Source organism: Pituophis catenifer, unplaced genomic scaffold (assembly GCF_029215685.1).
Source record: "Pituophis catenifer annectens isolate HBS135680 unplaced genomic scaffold, rPitCat1.0.hap2 SCAF_4, whole genome shotgun sequence".
NCBI classification, from domain to species: domain Eukaryota; kingdom Metazoa; phylum Chordata; class Lepidosauria; order Squamata; family Colubridae; genus Pituophis; species Pituophis catenifer.
The window spans coordinates 65170466-65191988 of NW_027256884.1; the positions used below are offsets into that span (position 1 = coordinate 65170466).

Below are 21523 nucleotides of genomic sequence, written 5' to 3' on the forward strand. Positions count from 1 at the left end.
TGCAGATGACTTAGTTTTTATTTTGGAAGAGCCTCAAATAACAGGTCCCAAACTATTAGCACAAATAGAAGAATATGGAGAGATATGCAAATACGAACAAGATATGAAAAAGATGCTAAATTATATGGGTTTTATTTAGAAATGACAGAACTGGATAGGATACTCACAGGAACAGATGATAAAATAATTTTAAATATATATAATTATTTACTTAGTATTGATTTAGAAGAAGAACAAATAAAAGAACAAATGATATTTGGGCAAAAAAATTTGGATATTCAATTGAGCTAGATAAATGGCAACAATTATGGGAAAGGAATTACAAATTAACAATGTCCACAGCATATAAAGAAAATCAATATAAAATGTTTTACAGATAGCACATGCCACCTGAAAAACTGGCAAAAACATTTAAAGATAAATCAGCTGGTTGCTGGAAATGTCATCAGATACCAGGATCGTATTATTATATGTGGTGGACATGTCCAGAAGCAAAAAAACCCTATTGGATTAAAGTTAAAATATGGTTTGAAGAAATGATACAACAACATATAGATTTAAAACATGAACTGTTCCTATTGGGTATCCTACCAGAGAAATTTAGTAAAGAAAATATATATCTGATTATTCATATAATAACTGCAGCGAGGATAGCATTTGTACAAAGATGGAAAGCAGAGAAAATTCCTACAGAGGGTGAAGTAATTAAGAAAATATTGGATTGTGCAGAAATGAATTGATTGACTTTGACAATTAAAGAAAGAAAGGAATCTGAATATTATAAGATATGGAGACAATTTTACCATTGGTTAGAGAAGAAATATATATAGAGTAATGTTGTAATGAAACATGGGAAGAAGGAAGAGGAGAGAGAAGATAAATGTATTAATAGCAAAGTAAGAAATGTGGGAGAAATATTACAATAAATGAAATGATGATATGAAATGATTAACATTGGAGAATAAGAAGACACAAAAGATGTACTCAGATGAAGTACTGAACAATTGATTATGTATTGTATGTTTGTTTGTTTATAAAATTTAAAAAAAAATAAAAAAGAGAGAAAGGCGGGGCTAGATTAATCAAAAGTTGGAATTAAGGTTGCTGGGAGAAATATCAACAACCTCAGATATGCAGATGATACCACTCTAATAGCAGAAAGCGAAGAGAAACTAAAGAGCCTCTTGATCCGGGTGAAGAAGGAGAGTGCAAAAGTTGGCTTGAAACTCAACATTAAGAAAACTAAGATCATGGCATCCAGCCCTCTCAATTCCTGGCAAATAGATGGGGAAGAAATGGAGGTAGTGACAGATTTTATTTTCCTGGGCTCCAAGATCACTGCAGATCGGGATTGCAGCCAAGAAATTAAAAGACTCTTACACCTGGGGAGGAAAGCTATGGCAAATCTAGACAGCATTCTAAAAAGCAGAGACATCACCCTGCCAAAAAATGTGTGTATAGTCAAGGCTATGGTTTTCCCAGTTACAATGTATGGCTGTGAAAATTGGACCATAAGAAAGACTGAGCGCCAAAGAATTGAGGCCTTTGAGCTATGGTGCTGGAGAAAATTCCTGTGGGTCCCTTGGACTGCAAGGCAATCAAATGGGTCAGTCCTAGAGGAGATCAACCCTGACTGCTCTTTAGAAGACCAGGTCCTGAAGATGAAACTCTGGCCACCTAATGAGAAGGAAGGACTCACTGGAGAAGTGCCTAATACTGGGAAGGATTGAGGGCAAAAGAAGAAGGGGACGACAGAGAATGAGGTGGCTGGATGGAGTCACTGAAGCAGTAGGCGTGAGCCTAAATGGACTCCAGAGGATGGTAGAAGACAGGAAGGCCTGGAGGAACGTTGTCCATGGGGTTGCAATGGGTTGGACACGACTTTGCAACTAACAACAATTCACAATTGAGGAGATACCTATATGTAGAAAAAGCACATAAGTTCCATTATTTTAATTTGAATTCTTTAATTAAAATGTGGAATATTGTTTATAACCTAAACAGTTTTAAACAAATTTGTTCAGAAGATTAATAATGAAATGTGTAGATGTTTGTTTTTTTAAATATCCATTTTTACTAAATTTGGCTAAGTGAAACTGATCATTCACAATATGTATTTAATCATACCAATACATTAATCCATTTTGCTCTTGGCTATTTTATTAATCTTCTATATATCTATATATACTGCATTCCTGCAGTATTAGTTGCATTACTGCAACTAATACCTGCATTCCTGTTAAAAGGGATCAAAATCTTTTGTTAAATCTAGCAACCATCCAACCAAGAAAAAAGAATTGAAGAACTTGCTGATAGTCTATCCAAACCTCAGTCTATTAACTTTGAAAAATCATGAAGAATAGGTAAAGTATCAAATGGTTTGATGAGAACACATTTTATCCCTATTTTTGAAAGACGTGGCAGAAAGAAATTGGTGAAATAGAAACCACTAGTTATGATTATCAATATCTTGAAAGATTGTAGAAAAAGCATGTATATCTTGACGTTGAGAAAGTGATAAAAAGGCCCATGAAATTCTGATTAACTAGCTAGTTAAATATGGACTAGATGGCAGGTTCATTAAACAAAAAATTGTACTTGAACAGTATTCCTCAATGTCTCATCAAATGATTGGGTGGATGTATGTGTATTGAATGAATGTGCTGCAGAATTATCATTATGATTTGAATTAAATAAATATTTGAATATTGTCACATTTCATATCATAAAAGTAAAACAAAATCCAAAAAGATATTGATAGGTTTGAAAAGATAAATGAATGCAGACAAATACAAAGTCCTTCATTTATGAAAAAGAAATAAAATGTAAATGTGAAAAGGATACTAGAATAAAAGCTTATTACAATAATATAGTGTGGCTGCTAGAAAAGCAAATGTAATTTTGGGTGTAATCATATATACAGGTAGAGGAGGAAGAGGGGACAGAGGAGGAGGAGGAGAAAGGGAGCGGGTGGAGCAGGAAGATGTCAAAAGTTCTTCTCTTATCATCACAATGCATGATACAGAAAAGTATTATTAAGTATGGTACTAGGAACATAGAATAGAAATAAATATTAGGAAACACTTCCTGGTGGAAACAGCATAACAGCATTTGGACAATTAATTCATTTATCAAGGAAATGTGAACTTCTCTTTCTTGGTGAGCACAGTAAAAGGCTGAAAAACAATCTCTTGAGGATGTTTAAATTTTGATCCCTGCACTGAATAGGGAATTAATGACTTAAATTGTCTTTTCAAATTATTTAATTCTATATCTGTAATTCATTTCATTTCTTTCACAGCAGTAGTCAAAGTTATTTTTTCTAAAACATCACAATACACAAATATATTCTTCATTTTTTTTCTAGACAGTTTTTTTGCAGGAGAAAACATTTTATTCTCTTGATTATAAAATGCAGCCTTTGTGTAATGAAAGTTAGTTTATTGGAGGGATTCCTGAACTTTTAGGTTTATACTAACACTTTGATGGTAAATGCAAATTTAGACATTTGAATAAACATTTTGAAAAAAATCAATTCTTGTTTATTAACAGAAATCCAATCTCAAGGCACTGAAGCATTTTTTTTTATTGTTAACAAATTTCTATTCTTAATGGCAGTCTCACTTATTTCTGTAGGACTTCTAAACCAAGAGAAAATAGCAATCTAACTTCTGTTCTGATATATTCTTGGCATCACTGAATCAATTTCTCTCACACGCTCTTTTCACTCTTAACAAATATGTGACACTAAATGGTTTATTATCTTCTCTAGCTTCTGCAGCATTGTTTATTACAAGTTTTATAGCTGTTGCATGTTTAGAATTATTTGTGTTATCAATCAAATGCTTAAGAGAAGTCTACTTTTTCCTCTAGTACATGGATGTTAAACAAATTGAACTCCGAGGCATTGCATTTCCTCAAAGAACAAATTTATTTAGATACATCATCTTGGCACTACTGGTAGAAAGCCAGTACTGAAAGTTCCCACGCTTTCCACCCCAATATAAATAATAGTTTCTCAATTTTCCAAAACAAATTGTCACATTGTCCAACCAATATGAGAGATGGTTGCTTGGCAACTTCTCTCCTCCTCCTCCAGTCGGCCAGCTGTTGGAATGTACTTGACTCATCAGCTAGCTATGTTGTTTTGGCTGAAGGCTCTATCCTCCTCGGCTCTCCCCTTCAGCTTCAAACTGTGTCAAACTAAATTCATGTCAGAGTACCCAAGGATACAAACAATCCCACACCCCGATCAAATTCAGTCTTGACAATCGCATCACATGATGTATCACGATGTATCGTGATGTTTTTGCCTTTGCGGAGCCGAGGTAGGCATAGCCTGTGCTAGGTGCATCTGTGCATCTGGCCCACGGGTCACCGTGCTCTAGTATAATCCTTCTCATGCTCCATGTTCTGTCAGATAACTGAAGCTTTTTTCAAAGCACATGAGATGCAACAGCTTGAATGAAAGCAGCTGAAGAACAATAAATTTTTAAGTAAAACAACTAAAATAAAATATGTTTTCAATAAACAATTCTTCCTTTTTTTCCCCAGTGAATGGAACAAAGATCAAAACAATCCTTGCAAATAGTTTTGAAAATTGGAAAGGTACAGCTTTAATATAGTCCTTTCCCTCTAAAATGATCTAACTAAAATAATGGAAATTGAAGAGCGAAGTAGGATTCTTTTCCTTACAATTACCATATTTTTAGGCGTATAAGATGCACTCCCCCCCCCAAAGAGGGTGGAAATGTTGGTGCGTCTTATACACTGAATACAGCCATTTTTGGCCTCCCGAAGCCCCGCCCCACTCATCCCATTTTTGCCAAAAATGGGCCCGTTTTTTGCCAAAATGGGGACATTTTTGCCCTCACCCAGCCCCCAGGAGCACTCTGCAGGCCTTCCAAACCCTCTTGAGTGCCCCATTTTTTGCAAAAACAGGCAAAAAACGGGTCTGTTTTGCAAAAAATGGGGGGCGCAGAGGGTTTGGGAGGCTTGCAGAGTGCTCCTGGGGGCCAGGGAGGGCAAAAACCTTTTTTTTTTCCTTACCTCTTTGGAATCTTGGTGCATCTTATACACCGGTGTGTCTTATAGTCCAAAAAATATGGTATATTCATCCTTGAATTACTAAGAATCTGGATTCTACATCCTTTTAAATTGATTTTTAAAAATCCACCTAGCAGACTAGATAGTTCTGTCATTCTCTCTATTATGGTATATCGGGCAAGCTTACTATTTCAGTACCAACAAAAACATGATTGATAGAAAGGAAGTTGCAGCTGGAAAACTTAGCAAGAAGAAAGGGAAAACTCTATTATTAGGTAACTTGATGGATATTCAAATCCATATCAAATGGTGATTTTGTTATACAGTATATTCTTCTAAAGAACATCCTTGAGTTTTCATATGAGCCTTAAAAATAATTTCTTCATATAATCCCTTTCCTTTGAAAAATAAGGGATTTATATACTATGAAATGTATATAAATGAAAGCAATGAAAGCAAGGCTTTATGTGGAACATAAATATATAAACACATTTGAGTTTAGCCCCTATTTATTTTTATATGAATAATTTCCAAAACTAATGCTAAAAAACACTGACACTGTACCTTGAACGATAAAGTCCCTTAGGTTTCTACAAAGACTTGAAATGGTATCTGTTATAATAACTTACAATGTGTTTTAAAAATGTCAAGCAAGCAATGCCAGAGGAGATAAAATACTACTACTGTCAAGTAACAATGTGTGCTTTATTTCTTGTAATGCGTAAGATTGAAGGCATGACATCTAGGCTGAAAAAATAGGTGCAGAAGCACTCCTTCATTTAGTTGCCACTGGGATTTTGGCCTGCTGATAAAGAATGTTCTTCAAACTTTAAATGGTAGAAAGAGTTGGCCTGGAAGGAAAATCTTGGGATTTCTTGGTCAAACAAAAGCTGAACAATCTGAAATGAAGAAATTATTTTTGGATTATCAGAGATGTTTTATCTTTATTCTTGAGAAAATAACAGCTATCTAATGTTGTACATATTTCAGAGCAGCTGTTAACTTACCTGCCGCAAACAGCATGACAGCAACAGGTCTGTAGAACCTCCTCCGTGATCCCACACAAATAGAAATTAGTCCAACCAAAAAAGCTATAAGAATTATGGCAGCACCACCCAACAGCATAGAAAGAGTAGCAATCTGCCAATCTATAAAGAAAAAGTAACAAGATGGGAATTTAATTTAGACAATAACTCAAATAAAGATCACTGGAATAGAAATAAATAAAAAGTATGAAATAAATAAACTTCTTTATTATGTGACAGCAGAACTCTAAATACACTCTTTACAGAGTTTATAAGCTTTTCATTTAAGACTGACATTTGTCTGTCTAACTTACATTCCATAGGGGAAAAAATACAATCACATTTTATTTTATGAAATGAAATTATATGAATTCTGCAAATTAATTAATTCCACGTTGGCTGGTCCTAACCAGTGCAACCCTAATCCTGAGCTCTTATGATAGTTTTTTTTTTTTAATGAAACAAAGAAAATGATGGCTCCAAAGAAATAGGTTTTCAACAACCCAGGGCAAAGTAATTTGAGGTTGTAAGCCCTTCAACCAGTATGCAATTTGATTTAACCACATAATATTTCTCCCAGCTTTGCTAACATACAGACTTCAAATGTTTCTACTCTTATGTCCCCATGGACAAGACACAAATTAAGAACTACCAGTCTTTGTATTTTCTGAGTTGTGGAAGTAAACCAGGTTTTTTTTTCTCCCTGAGAGCTAGATGAAAATTAACAATAATATGCTATCAAATACGTTTATTCTGTAATCTCCATTTTGAGACTGATTTTGCATTGCAGACATCAGGAAACATCTGGACTTGTTATGAATTTCCCATTTCCCACTTTTTGTAATCTGTTGCCTATTGAAGAATTCAGAAAAACTCAACAGTTTTTCTAACATTATCCACTATTTTTTGCCATTTTGGCATTGTTCAGCAGGGGATTTCAATTTCTATTGGACTGACATATAATAACAATTCAAGTTATTTTCTATTGAAAAAATGATTTAACAATGGAAATAGAGCAAAGATTGATAATTACTAGGCATATTATAGATTGAAAATTATTATTGTACTTCACAAAGGTAAATTTGAAATAAGATTCTGGAACTAATAATAAAAAGTGCTACCCATGGGCTTATGCATTTTGAATTTTTTTTAAAAAAAAATGCGTAAGACTTTAAATTGGACACAAGAGGGAACCAGAAGAACTGTCAGATCCCTAAAAGGGATACTGCCATTCAATTGGAGGAAGGGGGAGACTTGGATTCAATTTATGAGCATTGCTTGTGTCAACAGATATTTTACAACCTATATCCTGGCACCAAAGAGCCCTGAGATCCTCTTTACCTGGAGGAATTTTTATGATAGCCATGTCGGTTGTTTCACTTTAAAGGGGACCAGTGGGAATGCATGGTTGTTTGGGTTTTCAGGGAAATTGGGAAAGAAAACATCTTCACACTTGTGTATTGGCTAAAATCTGCATTCTGACTTAAAGAGAGGGGTCTCTATTGCTTTAATCCTGCTTGTATTGCCTAAGGGTATTCAGATTGTGCTTTAGCTGGATGGCTTTCACTTCTGCTTAATAAAAGAATCCTTTTGAACAACCACGCTTCAAGAGTTCGTACTTTCTTAAATTGGAAGGACAGGCAATCCATACAGAAAGCACAATCTGCAAAACGGTCAGCCCAGAGAAGCAATCTTCACTCTACTGAGGGGACCTTGCAAACCATATCTGAATGAAGCAGAGAACTGGGAGAAACCGATTGCTGGGGGGAGACAGCAACCATCCAGTCGGATGCCTGTTTCGTACACCCTATCGGAGAGGATGAGGTAACCCTGGAGAATCCTGAAAAGCTCCGCTGGTCAATTGGCATTGGGAAGAAAGATAGCTGGGATGAGAGAACCAGAGGAGTCACCCTCAGCCGTGGCAACCAAAAACCGGGGTGGAAACTGGAACTAGAAGCCCTTGCTGATCAGGGAGCACTGACCGAAGCATCACTGAGGGAGGATTATCTGAAGAGGCATATAACCCAATTGGATGGAAACTTTGGAAAATCTCAACATCCGAAGGGACTCAGGACAACAACCAAAGGGCGCAGAAAGGGCAGCAGTCACAGATGATGCCATGGGAGGCAACCCCCTTCTGGAGCCTACCTATCAAGCAGATGGCGCAGCAACAGTGGGAGAAGACCCAGCAAACCCTCCCCCCCAGGCCGCACGCATACCGGCACCCATTCCCAACCAGCTCTGAGTCCCGCAACTGTAAAAAGAAACTCCTTCCCTTGGGGTAAAGTTTGATGGGAATCCGCAACAATTAGCATTCTTCGTGGCACATGTGCTAATCTACATGGAAGAGTACGGGCGTGATTTCCTAACCCAAGGATCCCAAGTGAGAGTTGTGACCCTAGCCCTAGAGGGTGCCGCTGCCAGATGGATGGTGACCCTGCATAACGCCAACGCACCAGAATTACGGGATTTCAACCATTTCATGATGGCCCTGTGACGTCGATTTGAGGACCCACTAGCAGATCGCAAAGCACGTGACCGCATCAAGGGGGTGAGGCAGGGGCGACGGCCAGTAGCAGAGGGACCGCTCGGGTCGTGTGCACTGGCCGGAAGATATTTTGGTGAGCTGTTTCAAGGACGGGCTGAGTGAGGATCTATACAATGCCTGCGTGGCCCGAGGTGCACCGAATAACCTACATGAATGGTACGTCACTGCCTAAGAAGCTGAGACCGATATGGCCAGAAACCAGTATCGAGCGGGGCGAGCATGGAAGAAATCCCCACCCCAATGGAAGCAAGAGCCCCACAAACCACAAACTGCATTCCCTCTGAGATCTTCAGCAAGTTCAAGTGTGGAAATGAGGGGCACCGAGCTGCAGAGTATCATTCGCAAACACCCGCCCGGAACCACTTACCGGGGGAGAACCCTGCAAAACCGGGCCGGCATGGGAAGGAGACTGCCCTGAGGAGCAGGGAGACCATAGAAGTTCCATCCCCTCCCTTCTTTGGGGAGGAAACCCTGGCATCTGAACAGGAGGAATCACACTCATTCAGAAGCGGTCCAGATGATGAACCACTGGTAAGCAAAGCAATTAAACCGCTTACCCTCCCCTTAAGACTATTTATCCCAAACCAAGACAGGGAGATAAATATCTCCACTCTAGTGGATTCAGGATGCACTTGTTGTTTGATCAGCCCAACCCTAGTAGGGAAGTTAGGGATTAGGGATGCCCTTTCTGTGATGTCCCGCTGCCTGGAAGCGGTGCGGGCCTGGATGGGAAGAAACAGACTCAGACTCAACCCATCCAAGACCGAATGGCTGTGGATACCGGCATCTCTTGATCTAATGGCCCCGTCACTAGTGATGGGAGGGGTGATTCTTACTCCCTCAGAAAGGGTCCACAATCTGGGGGTCCTCCTGGATTCATGGCTATCCCTAAAAGATCATTTGACAGCTGTGACCAGGGGGGCCTTCACACAGGTACGCCTTGTGTGCCAGTTGTGCCCTTTCTTAGATCGTGATGCCCTTGCCACGGTCACTCATGCCCTTGTTACATCTCGGTTGGACTACTGTAACACCCTCTATATGGGACTGCCCTTGGGATACACCTGGAGACTACAGTTAGTCCAGAATGTGGCCGCACGGGTTGTTACGGGGGCTTCTCGGTACTCCCGTGTGACACCTCTCCTGCGCGAGCTGCATTGGCTGTGGTGGCTCTCCGGGTTCAATTCAAGGTGCTGGTGCTCACCTATAAAGCCCTACATGGCTTAGGCCCAGAGTATCTGCAGGATCATCTCCTGCCTTCCTCCCACCGTCCGGTGCGCTCACACAGAGCGGGCCTCCTCAGGGTGCCGTCTGCCAGACAATGTCGGCTGGCAGCCACCAGGGGGAGAGCGTTCTCTGTGGGAGCGCCGACCCTCTGGAATGGGTTGCCCACCGGCCTCAGGACAGGCCCAGACCTCCTCTCCTTCCGCCGCAAATTGAATTGGCTTTTTCACCAAATGGGCTGAATCCGTAGTGGTGACTTTAACTAATTTTAATTATTTTTAATTGATTTTAATTTAATTTTAAATCTGTTTTTAAACTGTTTATGTAATTCTTTGTTTTGTTTTGTAAGCTGCCCGGAGTCCTACGGGAGAAGGGCGGCATATAAATTACATAAATAAATAAATAAATAAATAAATAAATAAATAAATAAATAAATAAATAAATAAATAAAATATAAGAAAGCTGAAAAACCCCATTGCTTTCTGCAAACTAGATGGGTCAATAGCAGGGGGAGAGCCAGCTTCTTTTGCTACCGAGCCTCTACATATAGGCATCGGAAGCCATGAGGAAATGCTTACATTTATAGTGGCACCTTGCATGGAATGGCCATTGGTTCTGGGCCTTGCATGGCTGAAAAAATGGAACCCAAAAATCAATTGGAAACAAGGCATCATAAAATTTCAGAGGATTGTGACTTTTGCTGAGAATCCACATAAAGGAATTGAGGGGGCAGAGAATCGAGAAGCAGCCATGCCTGATCACGCCATACCAACTGAGAGCATACCCATAGAATACAAGGATTTGGCTGAAGTTTTTAGCGAAAAAGCCTCAGACGAGCTCTCCCCCACCGCGCCACTGACTGTGCAATAGAAATCTTATCTGGCGCTAAACTCCCTAAACCCAAGATGTACAGCATGTCACCGGGGGAGTTGGAAGAGCTGAGAATGTTTATTGAGAAAAACCTAGCAAGGGGTTTCATAGAGCCAGCCAGACCAAAAATTGCAGCTCCAGTGCTATTTAGAGAGAAAAAAGATGGCTCAAAACGTCTATGTGTTGATTTTAGAAACCTGAATACGATCAGTGTGGAGAACATGTATCCCCTCCCCCTTATGAAAGATATGCTAGCGCACCTCGCTAAAGGGAAATTTTTTTCAAAGCTGGACTTAAGGGAGGCTTACTACCGTGTCAGAATTAAGGAAGGGGATGAGTGGAAAACGGCACTTAACACCCCCATCAGCTGCTACCAATTCAAGGTGCTCCCCTTTGGGTTGCAAGGAGCCCCTGCAATGTTTATGCAGTTAATAAATGAAGTGCTGCATCAGCATTTATATAAGGGGGTCCTGGTCTACTTGGATGACATTTTAATCTATACCGAGACCAAAGCAGAATATGTAAAACTAGTCAGGGCGGTTTTAAACAAACTCCGCTCTGCCAAACTTTATGCTAAACTGTTCAAACACTGAGTAACCATTTGTCATACAAGCAGATGCCAGTGATGTGGCAATAGAAGCGGTCCTGCTTCAGAAGAATGAGCAAGACCAACTACAACCATGTGCTTACACATCCAAAAAGTTGAATGAAACTGAGCAAAGGTAGGCCATTTGGGAGAAAGAGACTTTATGCAATTCGTTGGGCATTGTTAACCTGGAGGCACTTCCTAGAAGGCAGTAAGACCCCTTTTGAAGTCTGGACTGATCATAAAAATCTAGAAGCCCTAAAGATCCCAAGGAAATTCTCCGCAAAACAAGTACGATGGGCTCAGTGCTTTAAACAGTTTGATTTTACTCTAAAATACTTCCCGGGGGGGGGGGAGCTTTCTGGCAGATGCACTATCCAGAAAACCGCAATACAATAGTGCAAGGTCAGATGTAATCAAAGCCACAGTACAAAACAATCAACTAGCTGCTAAAGTAGTCACCAGATCCCAGGCAAAACAAGAAACATTGACAAACAATGACACCACCCAAACTTTTAAACAAGCATTGGCCACTGATGAATGGTTTTTCAACAACAAATCCAGCTGTCTGATGAAAGATGACTTGGCTTGGGTGGGAGGGAAGTTGTATGTTCCAGCCAGCCAAAGACTATGCTTAATGATAAGACGCCACGACTCCAAATTAGCTGGACATTTTGGGTTTGTGAAAACTTTACACCTGATTAAAAGACAATTTTGGTGGCCATCACTAAAAAAGGACATAGAAAGCTATGTAGCTAGCTGCCCCATTTGTGCAGCAGCAAAAAGACGACAGGGGAAATCCCCAGGTCTATTGCAGAAGGTAGCTGAACCTTCAGTGCCTTGGAGAGAGATTGCTATGGATTTCATCGTAGAATTGCCAAACAGTGAGGGAAATACTGTTATTTGGGTTGTGACAGACCTATTTTCAAAACAGGCACATTTTATACCCTGCCAAAAGTTCCCAACTGCTACAAGTTTAGCCAAATTATTCCTAATACACATTTATCGACTTCATGGGGCTCCACAAAGGATCATCTCCGACAGAGGGGTTCAATTCACCTCCAATTTTTGGAGGGCATTTTTGGATCATCCGGCTACTAATGGAAATTCTGAAATTTTGAACTCAGTATTAGAACAATGTTTAAGATGTTTCATTAATTTTCAACAGGATAACTGGACCGAACTTTTGCCTTTTGCTGAAGTTGCGTTTCATAATGCTGTCCATTCAAGCACTGGTTTTACCCCTTTTAGAATAGCAACAGGCCAGGATTTCAGCCCCATGCCTGAACTACCCACAGAAGAACCCACCATCCCCTCACTTAAGGAGTGGATGGATAATTTGCAAAACACATGGCCAGTGGTTCGATTAGCCTTAAAGGAAGCTAGAGAAGCTTTTAAAATTCAAGCGGACAAGAAAAGGATGGAACCCAAACCTTTTCATATTGGAGACAGAGTATACTTATCTACAAAATTCCTGAAATCATTACAACCATCAAAGAAACTAGGGCCAAAGTTCATTGGACCTTTCCCCATCACTAGAATCATCAATCCAGTATCAGTTGAACTACTCCTTCCAAAGATGCTCAGATAAGTCCACCCAGTATTCCATATCAAGCAAGAAGTAATCTCATCCCTCAGACCACCTGCATCTACACCACCCGTCCCCATCATGATTGAAGGTGAACAACACTTTAAAATTAAGGAAATCCTTGATTCTAGGATCCAGAGGGAAAATCCAATACTTAGTCGCTTGGAAACATTTACCATCAGCACACAATTAATGGGTCGCTAAACATCATGTTAGGGCTCCAATATTACTGAGAAAATTTCACTCCCAATAACCTAACAAATCTTATTAATTACTATCATGAAATCTTGTGTATATTTGTTTTTTTTACAGGTGGACCCTTTCGCTTTCTAAGGAGGGTAGCATATCAGATCCCTAAAAGTGATACTGCCATTCAATTGGAGGAAGGGGGAGACTTGGATTCAATTTATGAGCATTGCTTGTGTCAACAGATATTTTACAACATGTATCCTGGTGCCAAAGAGCCCTGAGATCTTCTTTTGGAAGGAGATGCAATCCTTACAGGAACTAAAGATTATAATTAAAGAGGAAGAATACTCAAACTCAACTCACAATTATAGAATGAAGCAAAATATTTTAAAGTTGGATATACTGAAGTATATTTTTGAACAATGGTCTCAGAAATTAATTTTAATAGTGTCTGCATTATACCCTATAGACTCTATAAGAAATGGGATCTGGGAAGAAGCAATCACTTGGTGTATTTTAAAAGAAAGTGGTAAAATAGTTCATACTTGTGATGAAAGTGGGAAATCACTATTTCATATATTTCTTTTCTTTTTCTTTATTATATTCTTATTTTTTTTTCTACACCTATTTTTTTTATATTTTTTACTGTGTTAGTTTTTACTGTTGTAATTGTAATCTATAATGAAATTACTATTAAAAATTAAACCTTTTGATTTAAAAACTTTTATCAGTTTCACATCTGAGCTAGTGTGTTTTATTTAAATTAAATGTAATTACCAGTTTTTAAAACCGTTTTGTGCACTATCCAATCAGACAGTTATATATTATATAAAAAACAGGATGGTTAAGCAAAGATAATAGAGCATCAAGATTTACAACTGATGGCATAAAATCAGATAATAGCCAAATGATTCTGAGCTGAGATTTTAAAAGCCAGTGTTTTGAGTATGGAGGATTTATTTATTTATTTATTTATTTATTTATTTATTTATTTATTTATTCAACTTGTATGCCGCCTTTCTCCGAAGACTCAAGGCGGCTTACAATGCATTAAAAACCATATATAAAAACATTAAAAATTAAAACATTAAAAACAATTAAAACCCATTCACACCATTCATGGCTGGATTTCGCCAGATCGTAACAATGAGATCAATGGCCGCAGGTCTGCCGGAAAAGCCAGGTCTTCACCACTTTTTGGAAGGCCAATAGGGTGGGGATCTCAGGAGGTAACTGGTTCCAGAGAGTTGGGGCAGCCACAGAGAAGGCCCTCCCCCATGGGTCCACCAGCCGGTACTGTGTAGCTGACGGAACCCGGAGGAGACCAACTCTGTGGGATCTTACCGGTCGCTGGGAGCTATGCGGTAGAAGGCAGTCTCGAAGATAACCTGGCCCTGAGCCATGTAGGGCTTTAAAGATAATAATCAACACCTTGAATTGTGACCAGAGACCAATAGGGAGCCAGTGCAGCTCACGGAGAATTGGTGTAATGTGGGTGTACCTAGGTGCACCCACGACAGCTCGCGCGGCTGCGTTCTGGACCAACTGTAGTTTCCGAACACTTTTCAAGGTTAGCCCCATGTAGAGCACATTGCAATAATCTAACCGTGAGGTGACAAGGACATGAGTGACTGTGAGGAGAGCCTCCTAAGGTCGCAATTGGTGCACCAGGCGAACCTGTGCAAAGGTCCCCCTTTGATTAAAAATTAGAAATCTAAATTGTAGTTTTGAGACTGTACCGTCTGATGAAATTTAACTAGAATAAAAACATCAACTTTGCCATATACATGCATAAAAATTATTTATTTTCATGTTGGTGATTGATTGTTAACTTTTTTTAATGTTAATATTTTTTGTGGTGCTAATTTATTGTATTTTGAAATAATTTCACAGGAATTTTTGTTCACATAGTAATTACAAAATGATATATAAAGTTAGCACCCACCCTTCTCCTAGAAGAATGAAATATTCTAGGAAATATTAAAAAGGTAGAATATTATACCTCCCTGGATGAGAAAAGGAGATACATGCTCTTGGAAAGCAGCTCCCACCTTTGTTAATAGCCCCAGAAAGACTGGGCCAGCCTATCTACAAGACAAATGACTGGGCCAGTTTATCTACGACACAAAAAACCTTCACCCTCAGGGCATAATAGGATTAGTCCTCACCCATTTTATAAAGTTCCATTTTATTAGAGATGTAATATTGGCACATCTGGGAAAACCCGAATCTGAAAGTGTCCAGGTTTTCCCCACCCAAAAAAAGTCCAAGTCCCTTCCCCTGCACCGATATGTCCAGCACATGGTCCAATCAATGCACCGTCCCAACTAGAGATGCCTCCCAGTCATGCCACTCCACGTGCAGGCCCGAATGTCCTTGACTCTCAGAGAAAGGAATGTTATTATGGCTAAATATATCCACTCTATGCAATCCCCCCTCCCAGTTTCCCACAGCACTAAGTGTGGCAGCCATGAAGATCCAAAGAAAAAGATGGCCTCCAGGGATGGCAGGCTGCCCCCCTCAACTGATGATTGCATCCTGCAACAAAAGGAACATAGGGAGTTAATGCAATATTCCCTAACCATCTCTCCTCTCCTCCCCCCACCGGGGGGACTGTGAGGGTTCTGATGGATCCTGGAATGCTTTATGAGTTGACAGGGACCTTTTGGCTTATCAGGGAATTTATCATGAAATTGTTTCATTAATCTGTCTGTTTTTACGTCCCAGCTTTTAACCCAAGTAGCCTCAGACAAAGAGTACCCTTTCCAATGAATTAAATACTGTAATTGACCTCTATACAATCTAGGGTTGAGAATTTTCTTAACTTCATAATGTGTCTTCTCCTGCACCACTATACATTTAGGTGCCAGTCAGGTCTGTGGTCTTAATCTCAACCCGACTGCCAGTTTTAGCAAACTGCAGTGAAAGACAGGATGCACTTTCCCTAGTATGTGTGGGAGGTCAATCTAAATTGTAACTGGGTTAATTATTTTCACTATTGGAAACTTAGGTGCCAGCTTTTTACTGGGCAACCTCAATTTTATGTATTTGGTTGATAGGTAAACCCGATCTCCCACACGGAAGTGGGGCTGGAGAGATCAGTGTTTGTCCGCTTGCTTTTTATACACCTCAGCAGCTTCTGCCAGTGCTTTTTTGGGTGTTTTCCCACCCCTTCTTTAGTGACTCCATCCACTTAGTCAGAGTCATGGAGGAAGGTGGTTCTCTGGGCAGCTCAGGCATGGGGACAAAGTCCATGCTGCTGGTGACATGAAAGGGGGTCAATCCAGTGCTGTTATGTGAGGCATTATTGTAAGCCACTTCTGCGAACGGCAACAGGTCCGCCCAGTTCTCTTGTTGGTAATCCACCTAACAACTAATATATTGCTCCACCATTGCATTCGCTCATTCCGCAGCTCCATTTGTTCTCGGATAGAAAGCTGAGCTAAGTCCCTGAGTGGACCCGATCGATTTCAGGAATTCCCTCCAGAATTTAGCGGTGAATTGAACTCCTCTGTCTGAGATTACCCAATGGGGTAATTCATGCAGCCTGTAAATCTGTTTGATAAACATTTTTGCTAGTTTCTTCGCTGAAGGCAATCCCGAACAAGCAGTGAAGTGATCTTGCTTGGAAAACAAGTCAATCATTGTCCAAATCACTGTATTTCCTCCGCTCTCTGGGAGCTCAACTATAAAGTCCATTGCAATTTCCTTCCAAAGTCAGCTGGGGTTGGCCACTTGCTGGAGGAGCCCAGAAGGTCTCCCTGGTCTCATTTTCATGGCTGCACAGGTGGAACAGCTTCTTATGTAATCTTCTATGCCAGCCTTCATCTTTGGCCACCAAAACTGTCTCCTGGCTAGGTACAGAGTTTTCAAGAAACCAAAATGGCCTGCTAGTTGTGATGCGTGGCTACACTGTAAGATTTCCAGCCTTAAGCTGTTGGGGACATACAGTTTGGACCCCTTCCAAGCCAGTCCATCTCTCATGGTCAAGACATCTTTATTATCTGTGAGCCATTGGTCGGCTAGGAGTGCTGCTTTCAGTGCTGCTGTCAGTTTGTCCCATGCAGAATCTGGTTGGCATCTGGCTTGGCCCCTAGTGGTGACTTGTACTGCTTGTTGCGAGGAGGGGATGATGGCATGGACAACTTCTTCCCTCTGACTATCAAACTGCGATTTCCTCAATAATGCATCAGCTAGCAGGTTTTTCCCTCCTGGGATGTATTTTAGCTTGAAGTTAAACTGCCTGAAGTATTGTGCCCAGTGGATTTGTCTGGGAGAGAGTTTTCTGGGTTTTTTTTAGGGCTTCAAGGTTTTTATGATCAGTCCAGACTTCAAAAGGCACTTCACCCATTTCAAGAAAATGTCTCCAGGAGAGGAGGACTGAGTAGACTGCGTAGGCTTCCTTCTCCCAAATTGTCTACCTCCTCTTGGTGTCGGTGAGCTTCTTGGACACATATGCACAAGCAGGAGCTGACCTTGTGGGTCCTTCTGTAGGAGCACGGAAGCCACCACTACATCGCTAGCATCCACCTGGATGATGAATTGTCTCTCTGGGTCAGGGTGTTGAAGGATTGCTCCTCAGCAAAGAGCCATTTTAATTTTTTAAAGGCCTTTTGGCAGTCCATTGATCAGGCAAGTGGTTCATTAGGTCATGGTTTCATGGGAGGGCCCCCTGTTTTTAATAACTCTGTTAAGGGCAGGGTGACTTCTGCGAATGCTGGTATCAATTGCCTATAGAAGTTCGCAAAACCCAGGAAGCTTTGAAGCTGTTTGTGGGTGGGTGTTTGCCAGTCTAGTCCGACTTTCACTTTCCCTGGGTCCATCTCCACTCCTCCGCTTGATATTTGGTAGCCTAGGTAATCTAGGGAGGTTTTATGGAATTCACATTTTGACAGCTTTGCATAGAGCTTTGCGGCTAGGAGTTTTTTCAGCACTTGCCGCACCAGCTTTACATGCTCCTCTAGAGTCTTGCTGAATATAAGAATGTCATCTAGGTAAACTAGAACTCCTTTGTACAGGTGCTTGTGTAGTACCTTATTTATCAGCTGCATGAAGACTGCGGGAGCCCCTTGCAGGCCAAATGGCATGACTTTGAACTAGAAACTGCCAAGCAGACAGTTAAAAGTGGTTTTCCATTCATCTCCTTCTCTAATCCAAATGTGATAATAGGCTTCTCTCAGGTCCAGTTTGGTGAACACCTTGCCCTTGACTAAGTGTCTTAGCATGTTCTTTATGAGGGGGAGGGGGTAGGTGTTCTCCACAAATATGGCATTAATTCCATGAAAAATCCATGCAGAGCCTCATCCCCATCTTTTTTTTTCTTTAAATGGTATGGGGGCTGCCACTCTGGATTTAGCAGGTTGGATAAAACCCTGCGCTAAGTTGGCGTCAATGTATTTTCTTAACTCAGCCATTTCTTTTGGAGTCATAGAGTACATCTTTGGTTTAGGCAGCTTAGCTTCCATCACAAACTCAATCGTGCAATCTGTTGGGCAGTGAGGGGGGAGGAAGTTGCAATCTTCCTTGCTAAAGATGTCCAACAGGTCTCAGTAGTCCCTTGGAACCTATGGGCTGCCAGGAAGTTTGTCTGTGGTGGGAGCCACGGTTTCTCACTTGCTGGGGCTGCTGGGGTTTGTGGCCTTTTGGCAACTGTCTGGTTTGATGGGTGGCAGCGGGCTGATGCCTATTCTAAGCTTTTGGTAGCCGTCTTCCCATGTGATGCTCAGTCCCCATTTGTCTAGCAAAGCAAAGCCCAATGTGATTGACGTGGTCATTTTTGGAGCTATGACAAATCGGATGAGTTCTCAGTGGCACCCCATCTCCAGTCTAACAGGTTCTGTGACCAATGTGGCCAGGGCTCCACCTATTAGCATCCCATAGACCTGTTGAAAAAGGATGGGGAGCACTAGGTGTCTCGTGCCTATCACTAGCTGTTGAACTATGGGGAGACTGATTAGGCATCTGGTGCAGCCAGTGTCTAGGATGGCCTCTACCTCCACTTGGGCTCCCATTTCTGGCACCACAATCTGGGTTTTGATAGTGAAGGGGTGGATGGTTTCACTTACCATTGGGTTATCTTTGCCGCTGCTTCCCTCAGCAAAACCTGGAGAGGTTTCTCTGGATGGAGTTTCCTCATTCCCAGTTGGAAGGAGAGGAACCTCAACAGCCTGTTTGGCAATTCTCCCCTTGTCCGGTGGCTTCCTTGCGGTTTTCCTTCCCTGGGGTGCGGAGGGGGTCTGGACCTGAGGGACTGGGGCAGGGGACAGGCATTTGGGTGCCCTGTGCCCATGCTGACCTCATTGGTAGCACTTGATCATCCCAGACATGTGGGTTGCAGCGCTTCAGTTGGCTTGACCAGAGTTTGGAGGCCCAGAGGTCTTCATGCCAGTTTTTCTGCAGTTGGCTTCTGATGGGGTGGATTTCCAGATCCATGGCTACTGCTGTGTTGAACCAATACCTGTTGAACTTATATACACTCCGGAACTCCCCTGATGCCACAGGCTTGTCTGAAGTCTGGGTCAAGGGCCTCTTTGAAGTGGTAGATGAGGAGGCGATCAGGCCAGTCCCTCAGTTTGCCAGCCAGTCTCCGGAATTCCTAGACTAATTCTTTGGGGAGCTGGCCCGCTTACTTCAAGGCTTTGATCTGGGGCTTGGCTTCTATCTGGTGGGCCATGTCCTCAAAGCAGCCTTGGAGCAGCTGGACGAACTCATCCGCATCATCTAGCTCCAGGGCTCCCTATCGTGTAGTTCAGCTATCCACTCTGCTGCTTCTCGTTCATTCAGGCCATCTGCAATTGCCGAAGTCATGTCCCAATTGGTCTGGTATTGGTCACTATAGTGGTCAATGTGGGACCAAACTCAATTGAGGAAGTAGGCCAGCTTTTCTGGGGTCCTGTCAAATGTCGCTCTGAACCATGGGGGAAAAGTGGCTGGCGGTGCCGGTGCTGGCTGCGCTACTGGCGCTGGTGTCCAATGGTATTGGATCCACCCCTGGCTGGAGTAAAAGGCCCAGCCAGGGGGGATCTGGTCAGCAGGAGGCAATCTGAGGACTGGCTGCTGAGGGGGGGTTTGGGTCATGCCAGTCCCAATGGTAGTCCTTGTAGCATTGGACTGGATTGGTTTAAACAGGCCTTGCTGTGGTGCCACTCTGACTCCAGCAGGAGCTGTCATCCTGGTAAACCGGGCCCAACGGGGGAGGCTATGGTGCAATCTGCTTTGTGCTGAGTGAAATGAGGCCGATGCTCCACTCGGTGCCACTGTGGTCCCTTGGCCTGGAAAGGTGAACATGGGCTGAGCCAGAATCCAGCTGGATGGGCCGGTACTAGGAGGTTATGCAATGCTGCCCATGCTGAGCTGATTGAACCGCTCTGGTAGACCCACAAGCGACTGGCTTTGTGTCAGCCGTGGAAAGCCCCACTCCCAGGAATCGCTGAGATCAGCCTATCCCAGTGCCCTCCATTTGAGCGTTTGGGTCTGCTCCACTCTGCTCACTCCCATCTTTTGTTCCCACAGGATCGCCCCAGTCAGCAGCTCCTGGGGCAGTGCAGCTCCCACAGTCTTGCCCGACAGAGAGTGATCTGGTTGAGTGGCTTGCCAGGGCGCTGGCTCTTTGGGCCAGGCATCCTGTCAGTGTTCTGCTTTGGCGGCCTATGCTGGCTTCACCACTGATTCAGAAGGGGAGTACATCAGGAGTGAAATGCTCCCGGTTTGGATGGATGGATGGATGGATAGATAGATATAGATAGATAGATATCTTCCATGTGCTCATTTTTGCCCAGGACCCAAAAAAAACCATGTGGGTCCTGCCAACCATTAAACCATCTTTCCAAGCAGTCTCCATGTTTCCAGTGTCTTTTTCCCCACTTGGAACTGAACCCAGATGGACATTTCTTCCAACAATGAAATATTTATAGAACTCCTCAAAGGCCACCACAACTAAGACACCATATGTAACAGCAGCCTTGCTGGTTCTGATCAAAACTCAGAATTTTGTTCCTTACAATGGCTTTCCAGATGATTCTGTGGTACTCAGCAGAAAAAGATGGAAACATATCTATTTCCCACCTCTGATCCCCTGCAACTGGAGACATCTGTCCAACACAGAGGTAAGGCAAAGTCTTCAAGATTTAGTCCTTTATAGATCTATTCTTTTCTCTTTCAAAGCTATTCAATTTACTAGAACTTGTGCTAATGAATTCCACAAATTAATTAGCTCCTATATAAATAATCATGCAACTGTTTCAGGTGACATCAAATCAGTATGGATTGACCATTCAAGCAAATTAATAATGTTATAAATATCTTTCCCTGGATTTTTTTTCTTTTTCTTTTTTTCCTTTTCTTTTCTTTTGTGTATTCTTAGAATGGATTAGGAAGATGATGCAAAAATCTTCCAGAAGAAAAAATCCTTTTGTTTGTTTTGCCAGGAGTGTCAGAACAATTAGTAGTGG

The 21523-nt window shown here is 41.7% G+C and overlaps 1 protein-coding gene across 1 annotated transcript in view; it reads right to left on the reverse strand.

The window, feature by feature from the left end:
* TMEM47 (transmembrane protein 47) overlaps positions 1-21523 on the reverse strand; it is a 71818-nt gene that overhangs the window by 17003 nt on the left and 33292 nt on the right. Inside the window, exon 2 of the mRNA XM_070943408.1 lies at positions 6054-6194. Coding sequence (XP_070799509.1) covers positions 6054-6194 — 141 coding nt within the window. The remainder of the gene's footprint in view (positions 1-6053; positions 6195-21523) is intronic.